At 36.0% G+C, this 12,244-nt stretch overlaps 1 protein-coding gene across 2 annotated transcripts; it reads right to left on the bottom strand.

Moving 5' to 3' along the window:
• Window positions 1–1,962: 1,962 nt before the first annotated feature.
• CLEC1B (C-type lectin domain family 1 member B) lies at window positions 1,963–11,140 on the bottom strand. Of its 2 annotated transcripts, XR_005984899.1 has the most exons (7): window positions 10,903–11,140; window positions 10,196–10,294; window positions 8,881–9,000; window positions 8,576–8,727; window positions 5,836–5,942; window positions 2,745–4,029; window positions 1,963–2,518 (listed from the first exon to the last, which is right to left on the bottom strand). XR_005984899.1 is itself a non-coding variant. In XM_041736502.1 (6 exons), exons 1-6 carry the CDS (start codon window positions 11,102–11,104, stop codon window positions 3,885–3,887), a joined length of 825 nt encoding a protein of 274 aa, XP_041592436.1. In that variant the 5' UTR covers window positions 11,105–11,140; the 3' UTR covers window positions 2,724–3,884. The 2 variants fall into 2 exon arrangements, 1 of the variants encoding a protein (XP_041592436.1); XM_041736502.1 differs by lacking the exon at window positions 1,963–2,518 and having other exon boundaries at window positions 2,724–4,029.
• Window positions 11,141–12,244: the final 1,104 nt, after the last annotated feature.

Genomic DNA, 12,244 nt, shown 5'->3' with positions numbered 1-12,244 from the left:
TAAAATAAATTTACCCACTGTATTAGTTAGGGTAATGCAGTTTCTGTGACAAGTAAGTCTCAAAAAAATCAGTTGTTTAACACAATAAAGATTATTTCTTGCTCTCATAACAATTTAGCTCCAGTAATCCTGGTTAGTGGGAAGATTTCCTCCAAATGGGACCCAGGCTTCTATCTTGTGAGACTTTGGAGTCCCTTAGAAAGGAAAAGAGAAGATGGCAAATCCGTGTCTACTTCTTGAAAGCCATAATCAAGAAGTAACATATAGCATGTCCACATCAACTAATGCAATGCCTGTTTTAGCTCTAAAAGGCTGGGTCTGATAAATGTAATTTTTGCCTGGCTAGCAAACTTTTGATGACTACTTTGCTCTAAATGAGAAGCATGAATTATTTAGTGGATAGATGGCCATTTCTGCCACATCTTGTGATTATAGCCTTGGTATTAAGAAACTTGATATTTTAATCATCATTCACATATTGGCCATTTGTCCTTATGGCCAAGGATCATATCTTGATAATTTATAGTTTGCAAATCTCAACAATCTGCAAAATTGCAATGTTCTTTTTTGTTTCGCTATCTCCCTGGATCAATGATTGATCTCTATAACAAAGCAAAACAAATGGCATACTCAAAGAGTAATCTAAAGGCATTGGATAAAGACACTGTCTATAAAGTTTGGGGAAGGGGTAATGGGAACAAAAAGAGGTGCTGAAATATGCATTGGGATGATGTTATTACCCCTAGGCCTGAGGAGTTAAGAGGAGGGTCTTTGAACCTTGTGACTGTCTGATGGGGGCCATGGCCTAAGATACAGAACACACAGCCTTTGTCAAATGTGGCATGGTAGGGAGAAAGCCAAGGAAATGAATACCCTGACATGCTCTCCTTTCACCCTTTGATTACTGTGAGTGCCTCCCAATAGCTAAATTAACTGTAAGCCAGAGGAAAGTTGCTCCAAGAAGTGTTGTTCATTTGAGCTCTACCTCCCAAGGCACAGGGTGGGCCTGAGAGGATCTTAGGAGGTAAATCCAAGCAAATTCTCCATATATTTCAAATGATTTTCATGCAACCTGAGATTCTAACCTGAAAAATAATGTGACTTAACTCTCTGTAGCCTTTATCATGTAATGATTTCTATCCTGAGGAGAAAAAGAGGAAGAAACCATAAGTATACCAAACATGCATTAAAACTAATGTTGGGAGTACAGGAAAGTGAATTTTCATTAACTCCCAGGTGCTCTCAGATTTTATCAGTACCAAATATCAAGCTCAGGAAGATCTAGTTTTCTCTAATACAATACATTCTCTGATAAGTTTCTTTGGGGGAAACATTGGGCTCTCCCAATAAAGGATTAATATGTTACTTGTATTGCTTTTGTTTTTAATTGCACTACCTGCTATTATTCATTACATTCCAAGCACTGTTTCAATGGGCTTTTATGTGAATTATTTTGATTCTCAAAATAGCTCTCTGGCAGAAACACTATTATTAGTATATTGTAACTTAATTGTAAATTGAAGCACAGATAGATCAAATTATTTACTGAAGTTCATTTGGGTAGTAAGTGGAAGAGTTAATATTTGAAACTAGGTGGTCTTATCACAGAACCTGTGCTATTAAAATCTGTACTATTCCAATTTCATGTATAAGATGCTTTTGATCTGAGTACCAGAGAAAATAATTTTTGTAGGCATGGTTTGATTGGTTTATATATTTTTTAAAGATTTTATTTATTTATTCATGAGAGACACACACAGAGAGAGGTAGAGACACAGGCAGAAGGAGAAGCAGACTCCATGCAGGAAGTCCAATGTGGGACTCGATCGTGGATCCTGGGATCGTGCCCTGAGCCGAAGGTAGACGCTCAATCGCTGAGCCACCCAGGCATCCCTATAGGTTTACATTTTTTAATTACATTTTTTTTTGCCATGAATGAAGATATATTCTTTGAAATTTACTGGTGCCATAATAACATATAAACATATGTTTTTCCGTTTGTGGGCAATAAAACACTAAAGTCCAGAGATATGGTTGGTTGTTTTTGGATGGTTTTCTGAATTATTAGTTCCTATTCCATTTCTCTAAGTCAATAAGTAAAAACAGTAAAATAATGATACTATACCTCAAAAGCCAAGATCTCAAGACATTTGAAGTAGAAACAGAATCTGAAGTATTTGCATTATTTTTCCTTAGTCCCCCCAAAATCTGCTTGTTGATATTGATAATCTACATCAAGATAAAGATTCAAGTGTCTTTGAGAGTTAGAGCACAAAGGTAAGTAATACATATTTATTGAATATATATTACATGCTTGGTACTGTATTCAATATTTTATATATTATACTAAATGATCCTCACTATTACCTGTGAGTAAAGTAATAATATCAAGCCCATTTCATAAGTGAGGAAACAGAGTAATTTAGCAAAAGCCGCACAGGGAGCAAGTTCTAATGTAATTTTTCTCAAAATATATTAAAACCTATTTGTAGCTTTGTCTCAGCCTTCCACTGAGAACCTTATGCATTTGTTTTTCTTTTTTTTTTTTTTTTTTTTTTTTTTTTTTTAATTTTTTTTATTTATTTATGATAGTCACAGAGAGAGAGAGGGGCAGAGACACAGGCGGAGGGAGAAGCAGGCTCCATGCACCGGGAGCCCGATGTGGGATTCGATCCTGGGTCTCCAGGATCGCGCCCTGGGCCAAAGGCAGGCGCCAAACCGCTGCGCCACCCAGGGATCCCAACCTTATGCATTTGTATTTGAACATCTGTATGCTTTAACAAAGATCTCAAATGAAATGTTTCAGAATCTTATTTATAAATTTTGTTACCACCAATGTAAGAATAAAGAGTACTTCAGGGAAGCTGTGGGAAAGAAATGCAATTTTTGCCTATTATCCTTTGAAAGAGTGCCTCTCCACATATCTATAAATTCTTCATGAATTACTCAGCAAAAACCAAGCATAGAACTGTCAGGAAAAGATAAAACATTTGTACTTGCTGTTTTGTTAACTTGCCTATAGACCTTGTTAAGAAGTATTTTTCTTATTTTTAAGCACCATCAAGTTTTTTTTGCATAGAAATTTTGTTTTCCTTGTGCAGAAGGAAACTTTATTTTCTTTGCTGTTGAATTTGACTGAAGGTGGATTCCAAATCACAATTGTGTAATGTTTTACAGATCAATCTTCTCACACAATGAGAAGCAGCTATCTTTCTGTTTCTGCTGAGCCAGGAACCGTGTTTGGTGCCAGGCATACAACAGCAAATGGGAAAGTCATGGTGTTGGCCTTCATGGGACTCTGATGTTTTATTAGATTGTACAACTGTAAAATAATGGGAGCGATTCTATCTGAAATGTGAGAAAATGAACGTTAAAGTGACTACATGACTAATTGGTCCACGGTTGTACATTAAGTAATCATACAGTCTAGATTATTCTACTTACTCCAAGTTTAGTATCCTTTCCATTACCTTATGCTGTCTTTCAGATTTAGGTATTTTGCACAGCTTAAGCCAATTAAGTTCTAACTTTTCTTATTTCAATTTAAAATGTATATGTTTATGTCTGAAAATGTACCAAATCATACCATGTTGAGGTGATTAGGAATGGAAGAGAAGAAGAAAGAAAATCCATGGAAACAGGACAATTGAGAACCAATGATCATTCACAGATAGGCTTCTGGATGTATAAAGAAGAAACAAAGTTATCTTATCCCTTGTTATAAAGGGATATATATATATATTGAAGTGGTATTGTTAGAAAAGATAATGCAAAGGTGACTCCAAGGGAAATAAAGGGAAAAATAAGCCATTTTATGGCTAGCGAGTTCTGCATCCAGATCTTGCATTGTAAAATTGAGCACTTGTCTATGACATCTCTTTGCATTAAAATAGTGCGTCCACATTCACCATGCCTGCCTTTCTCTCACATATTAAATAATGTTTGTTCTTACAGACGGTAGGGTAAATTTTCCCATTATAAAAATAAGCACAATTCATATTTTCTCTTTCGTTTCCAGAAAGCTCAAACCTGTGAATGGAAAAGATAGAATGAGTTCCTTCGAAAGCTATATAAACAGTCAACAATTAAACTCTGTGTGAAAGTATTTTGTTGCACAAAGTGGAAACAAAAAGTAGGGGGATTAAAGCAAAAAGCCACATTCAGATCATTGACGAATTTTCAATCTGCTTGGGAGTATAAAGTATGTACATCTGAGTAACTCAATAGCAATTTACTATAGCAGTGATTAAGCAACAAGTGAGCAGTAGGCAAATAGGTGTCCTGAGAAAGAGATGGATGGGATGTGAAATGATAGGAAAAGCTTTACTTTTTCATCTTTTCATGGAAGATAATGCTTTAGTTCTGCCTTGAAGGAAGGGTAGGATTTAGATCAACAGAGAAGAGGTGAGAGACCCCATAGGTCAAATAGCTGCACCAAGTGGGACTGCGCTTAAGGAAAAGTAAGTTGATTAAATACTTTTGAAATGAGGATTTATGCTACAAGGTAGCAGAGATAAGGCAGCACATTCTATTGTAGTTGCCTGTTAACTTGTCTATGTTCTCTGCTGTGCTGATTATGACAAGAGAACAAAAAAATGTATATATTTAATTTATTCACCAAATACCTATGAAATACCTAGTATGTGCCTAAGTTTGTGTGTGTATGCTGATATTGATAGAGTAAACAAGGACACAGTCGGTTCTACTGGGGAAGTTACATCATGGTAAGAGGATATTGGTAAGAAGCCAACAAATGGAAAATTTCAGAGAATGGCAAGAGAAATGAAATGGTTCTGATTACGGACTCAAGTGGATGTAGGTGGAAGGAGGTTAATTCAGTTTGTGCAATTTAAGTTGACCTCATTGAAGAAGTGATGTTTAAACAGACACATAAATCACAAGGAGGAGCTCATCATGGAGTTCTGGAAGTGGAGCATTCTAGAGGAAAACAGTAAGTACAAAAGCCCTAAGACAGCGAAACAAGTTTAGTTCATTGAAAGCACAGAGGGTTCACCAGTTTGCCTTCAAAATGGTGAATGAGTCAGTAAATGATAGGAAATAAAGCTCAAGATCTAAGATGTTTGCTTATAGTTGCATTATCCTTTGCTCCTACCCATAGTAAATACTTAATATCTGTTGAATAAATTAATTGAAAATTTAAGTAATGATCAGATTGTACAAGTTGTGGTTATCAGTGTAAATTTTAACTGAAGAGACATTACAGTTTTGATATACATGATGAGCAAAGGTCTTGAGATTGGATATTGGAAAGCATATTAAATACTCAGTGTAAATGCCTCCTTTGCTTGGGCTGTCTGTAGAAGGATGGAGCCTTATGATATGAACATTAGAACCACCTTGTGAGCGGTGGTTGCCTGATTTGTGGAGACCTCTGGGGTAGAAGAGTATGCAAAATAATACTGGAAAGTCAAAAGAATCCTAGAAGTAATCACTTTCAACCATTAAATAACAAAAATGATCATTTTGTTTGAAAAATATGTGAAGAGACTCAGATCAACCTAAACACACACACACACACACACACACACACACAAATGTTTCAATGGTAAATTTGAGGGTAGAAATGACTGGGGAAAATATCAGGAATAGAAATGGATTGTAACTTAGATTAAGAGTAGAGGAATGGGAGAGTAAGTTAAGTAGAACTGTCTTATTAGAAGTACCATGCCAGTGAGTGTGCTGCTGCATATATAGCACACAGTAGGGCATAGAGCCACCTACTAACTTTTAAGTAACTTGTCCTCAAGAGGGTAGAGGATCTCAAGAATAAAATTTTCTAGTTGTGCCTTGAATTCTGAATGTCCAGTGACTTACACATCTTTGGAGGGCACATAGCCATCTTCCCACATCCAGATCTCATTAGGGTTCTTGCGGGATAATCCAACCCAACGAATTAATCCAGTCCTGGACTTTATGTATTTCTATTGCAAACACAGATATATATAATGGTCAGCCTGCTTCCACAGTTCTTATAATGGTGTAAAAACAAAATTTTGTGATAAGATCCTGAACAACAGAAACAAGTAAGATTATATGTCTATGTTAATGCTCATTAATTATATTTGATATTTAGAATTGTGCCAAGTTTCTTTGTTTTAGAATAAAAAATTGCTTGTTGAACACAGAAAAAAATGTTCACAGAAAGCAGGTATTCTAACCTTTCTACACGCTTATCTTCCATAGATTGAAGACAAGAGTTTCAAATAGTGTGCCAAATATGGCTCTTAAATAACATAGTAGTAAACAACTAGAGAAGGAAAATGAAAAAAGAAATATATTGTTGGTGAAACTTTATTATTCCCTAGATTTAAGTTCTACTTACTTTGATTTCGTTGCTTAGTTTAGTTTGTAGTAGCCTACAATATTTACATTGGAAGTATTAATTTGTTTTAGTTGATTGAATAAAAGAAATTATATGATGTCTTTCTCAAAAGGATTACAAACAGCATTTGCTTTTTCTAATTTATACCTTTTTCTACTTAGGAATTATCACTACGTACTATAGGATACACTGTACTTACTTGTTCTGTTCATTGCCTATTGCTTCAACTAGACTATAAGTTCCCTGAATCTAGAGACTTCTGTATGTTTTATTAAGTGCATTGGTTCAGCTACTGGAATAGTTCCAGTGCATATTTGTTGAATTAATAGATAAACCAATCAATTAGTCAATCAATCAATTTATGGGTAACAAAATTAGAAAGAGTCAAATGTACTCTCAAACCTCCTAGAAAAACAGGTAGGTGAGAAAGCATTCATGGCAAGTAAAAAATGACTTGAGCTTCTTGACAGAAAGTGAGGCACAGAATGGCATTCCATAAGAAAGTCACTTTTGACTGCTTGATTTTTATTTATTTATTCGCTTATTTTTAAGAGATTTGTCTATCTGTTTTAGAGAGAGAGACAGCAGAGGAAGGGGTAGAGGAAGAGGGAAAGAATCTCAAGCAGCCTCCCTTTTCATGGGTTTCGATCCCATGACCCTGAAATCATGACGTGAGCCAAAACCAAGAGTCAGACGCTTAACCAACTAAGCCACCTAGGGACCCTGACTGCTTATTTTTTTAAAGGTTGAGCTACCCCTCATCTTTCTATTAACTCTTGTTCTTTCTTTAAAATATATCCACATTATATACTTCACCATAAGAAGTATATTCTACTTGAAATTCACCTATTGTTTCTCAAAAATGACATCACTTCCTCTTTCATTTATAAACTTCCAACCTGCCATCAGCTTAGAATAGCAAGATTCAAGACATGTTTGTACGTCTTCAATTAATCTCTTATTGAAGTTGAGATTTTAGGGTACTCTCATTTTGCTTGATCAGGAAGAAAGTTAATTTATTTACCTGAATATCATCTCTATGAATTTCAGTTCACAAAAAAAGTTAGTGGGTGGTACAGCAGTTAGACTAACAAGGCACACAAATGATCATGAGTGTCACTGGAATGATCTCCTCATGTCTGGTCCATTACTTTGGCTCAGGAATGTATAAGTGAATTTAAAAAAAGATTTTATTTATTTATTCATGAGGGCGGGGGGCAGAGACACAGACAGAGGGAGAAGCAGGCTCCATGCAGGGAGCCTGATGTGGGTCTCGATCCTGGAACTCCAGGATCATGCCCTGGGCCGAAGGGTGGCATTAAACTGCTGAGCCACCCAGGGATCCCCATATAAGTCAATTTTGTTGATCAATTACAGCAGTTCTAAAGAATATTACTGGCTTGACTATTTGAGTTCATTTTAATCTCTACACACAACCCAAATTCAGATCTTCTACTTGCTTTCATTTTTAATATACAGAATGTGAATAATTACCACATTGGAGGCTATCGGTTAAATACTATAAACAATTTCTGCCTTTCAAAAAATGTTTTAATGAATCTATTATTTGACAGAAGGGAGACTCCAAGGCTTGGTTTCTGATTTGCTCCAGGATTCACAAAAAAGAGAAAAGCTACCTTAAATAATAAAGGGAGAGTGCATGAGTGAATGTGAACATATTTCACTTCAAAACAGAACCTTTGTTAGAAGCTGTCCAAGAGGAAAAATGTGGAAAAAGAGACATGTTTAGTAGAAAAATTTCAACTGAAATCCTGTGTATTTTTCAAATAAAGTTGTTCCCAAAACTATGGAAAAGTCTATGAAAAGGTGGAGTCTGAGTCATGGTTTGTTCAAGTTCAACTGTTGAACAATTTAGCAGAAACTGAGGACTCACGTGATAGTTGGATGACATTTCTATTTATATTTTACAATGGTATTGAATTTCTTTATACTTTCAGATTCTCTTATGAGTTAGTAAATGCAATTAAAGGAGTTGAGAAAAGTGAAATGGCTTGTCACAGAGATAACACCAGAACTCTAAGTCTCATTAGTTCATTTTACTCCTTTTTACTCTTAAATATGGTCATTTCTACTGGGCTTGATGAGGTTCTCAGATTAGCAGAGATTGGAAGAAATGAGGGAAAAAAGTATGCATATATTTTAAAGTCAAATGTTTCACTTAAGATTCTTCTCCTTATGACTCCAAAATATTTGACACAGGAATCTCCTTACCAGAACCTTCTGGCTGGTGATCTTCAGCAAAGTAGCATTCACGTCAATACAGTACTGCTTACTCTCCTCCCATGTCAAGTTGTGCTTGAAGAATCCATAGCAACTATCTCCATAATATCTCCAGTTTCTGTCACATGGGCTGCATTTATGGCCTTAATATGAAACCAAGCATAGGAGTCCATACTTTTTACTTTTGCTTTTCCCACATGTCGGTGTTTCCTGTAGATTTCCAGGTTCCCTACAGATAATATCACAGAAATACTCCAGGGAGAGGGGAGATGAAAAGGTTACAAAACCATACTTACGGACATTGCTCTTTGGTTCCGATTGTTTTATTAAATATTGGCAGAATCGCTTTGCTAATTGGTTCAGTGTTCCTGAGACATTTTTATTCTCCACTTGTTGGTAGTTTTGCTCTGTAACAGCTAGATGAAAAAGTTAGATAATTTATAATCAGGATAATAATGGTGATGTGAAGACTTTTCAATGAACTTTAATTTCAGTAGAACTGTCAATCTGTGAAGTGTTTCCTAGATACACACAAGTAAATGAGTACTGCAAAGGGGTCTGGGTAGTGGGCGGTATAAAGAACAAATTAAGAACTGTGCAAAACTGACACCTGATGGTAATCCAAAAGAAGAGGTAAACTATGTAAAGGAGACAATCACAAATAAGAAAATGCCATGATCAAATTGCATGCCCAAAGCAGATGTTTTGATATTTCTTTGCTTTGATATTTCAGAAGTGGATGACCTCTGTTATTGTTTTTAAGATTTATTTATTTATTTATGAGAGACACAGAGAGAAGCAGAGATACAGGCAGAGGAAGAAACAGGCTCCCCGTGGGGACCCCCGATGTGGGACTCGATCTGGCAACTCCAGGATCATGACCTGAGCCAAAGGCAGATGCTCAACCGCTGAGCCACCCAGGTGTCCCAATTTTTTCACATAATATGAAAATATCCATTTATTTTAAAAATACATATTGATTTCTTGTTGCACTCAAAATACTGTGATATTCAGAAGAATAAAAAGATGGCAAACAAAAGATTCTACAATATCTTGTGAGAAAATAAGCAAGCACACAAGCAACAGCTACATGGATGGTAATGTGACATTGGAGGGCTTTTAGATTTATACAAAGAAAAAAATAGATACAGTAGGTGGGATATGAACTGCTTCTGAGTGAAAGTAAATGCATTCATTAAACAAAGTGGGAAGGAGGGCATTTTAGGAAGAGGGAATAGAATGGAGTGAAATTTAAGACAGGAAAGAGGATGTGTTTGTGAAATAGAAAAGTCCACATTGGCTGGAACTGAAGATACACAGGATAGGGAGAAAAAAATTTGAAAAGATTGTGTGGATCTAGGCTGAGGGGAATCTTGAAGACCAGTTTAAAATTCTTGAAAATAATTTAAATTGATACATCAAAAAAGTGGTTTGAATCAGAAGGGAAAAGTCAGAGTTCTCCTTTATTGGGAATGTCTTGGCAGCCATGTATAAGGTGATTGAAGTAGCAACAAATAGATATGTAAGGACAGTTAAGCTTAGTGGTATACACCAGGATCCTTAGGTATTTCTTTCCTCAGAACAAATCTTTTGCAGTGAGCCAATACTTACACATTATCCCCAGAGTCACCAGCCCAACAATTAACCCCACGCACAAGATCAGCAGAATCAAAGCCATCACACGCCACAGAGATGAGTTATCAGAGTCAACTGTAGGCATACAATAAAGATGTTAAAGGGCAGGCAGTACGGCACAGCTATGGGGCAGCATCACCCTTACCCCTGCCCTCTCAAGACTTTCTGAGTGATATAAACTGCCTCATTGCCAGATTTTGCTGATGTTCCTTTGGTGATCATCAAGTATAACCCATTCCCATCCCACACATCCATCCTTTTCTAATGGACTAATCCCTGAGTCAAAATACAACTGTTAAGGCTTTGTATGTCTTTGCTTTGTTTTGTGCCAACCCTGACAAAATACTTGCTCTTATAAGCAAGATTGAAGAATCATATCCATTTGCTGACAGCTTAGAAAATGAGGTTATAAAACATTCTTTCCTCTTCTGCTGTTGGTTTCTATCCCTTCTAGGAGTAAACTGTATAAGCCTAATGTAACGTACCCTGTTTTTATCTTTTGTGGCTTATATTCTAAATAAGTCTGCCTAAGCCAATGCAGCTATTACTCAAATTCTGTAGTGCAGGATGGTCATCAGGAAAATAAAATAAAACTATACGTGCTATTGCTAGTAGAGAAAGGGAAGTAGAGTTGACTTATTTCAATAATTAACTTCCAAATTGCTGGCTCTGGATATTCTTACCTGAGGTGAGAGCTGATTTTCGGGTTTTAATATTTAAAGTGATGTATCCATCTTCGTCCAGCATGGCTTCCTTTGGACTGTAAGTGAGCTCAGGGTTCAATGACTTTGCAAAATTGTGGTGTCCACTTTTATAGATGTTAGTGTCTGTCAGTCTGTGATCCTCTCTCTCTGGTAAGGTGGGGCCGTGTGAGTTGGGGCACATGTTTTTTGTTTTGTTTCACTTTGTTTTTGTTTTTTGTTTTTGGATTTTTGCTCTTTCAGGAAGCCCTTTCGTAACTGTTGTGAGATACATGGACCTTGAACATAAAAACATAAAAATAATAACTTGCAGTAAAGGAGTAAATATGGTATTTGTTTCCTGTTTTCTTATCTTCAACTCTGAATAAAGGAATATCTCATTATTATGTCCTTTCGAAGAACAAAAGTTCATTCTTCATCTTAACCTTAGTGGAGTCTAAAGCATATTGTTTCAATGAACTGCTTTCTGATGAAAATTCATGGATAAAACATGGGCAGATACATAGTCTATTCCATTGTGAGGAGCAAGTCTAATATAATTTGATCTGATATGAGCTAGAGTAGGTGTTTCAGGGTTTTGTTAGAAGGTGCCATTCCTAATTATGACATAGAATTAGTTCAAATTTTTGCATCTTTCACAAATTATATTTTTCAAAAATTGGAGGACTCCACAGGAGACAGGTTTCATATTGCTTGGGCTTAGGCATGAGAGAAAAACAATCTAATAAAGTGAAATAATAGGGAGTTAGTGATTACTGCCTTTTAGTAATATTTTCACTTTAAAGTGAATTTCCAGCGATGCCTGGATGGCTCAGTGGTTGAGCATCTACCTTCAGCTCAGGTCGTGATCCCGGGGTCCTGGGATCGAGTCCCACATTGTGCACCCCACAGGGAGCCTGCTTCTCCTTCTGCCTATGTCTCTGCTTCTCTCTGTGTCTATCATGAATAAATACATAAATAAATAAAATCTTAAAAGAAAAATAAAGTGAATTTCCAGGAAGGGAAAATCTTCATTAAGTGAAATTGTGCAATTTCAGGTATAGTGGTGCTTTGATGAAGAGCTATTTGTGGAAGGGATAGGTTCCTAGTGCCCTTCACATCAGAATGTAGTATGTATTCCACACATTTAACTATAAAATGGGTTTTCAAATTGTTATTGTAGCTCACATTGAAAAGAGTTATAATAATAGCCAGAGAAGTCTAACTTCTGTACTAATGTAATAATATTAGTGAGGATGTTGTGTCTATTTTGTTATTAGGATAGCTTTTATATAGTTTTATAGCATATATATATATATTTGTCAAATCTCATAAAAGTACTAAA

Source organism: Vulpes lagopus, chromosome 21, assembly GCF_018345385.1.
Source record: "Vulpes lagopus strain Blue_001 chromosome 21, ASM1834538v1, whole genome shotgun sequence".
Taxonomy (NCBI): Eukaryota; Metazoa; Chordata; class Mammalia; order Carnivora; family Canidae; genus Vulpes; species Vulpes lagopus.
Note: the sequence above shows the minus strand (reverse complement) of the source record. Positions and strands in the feature narration are given on the sequence as shown.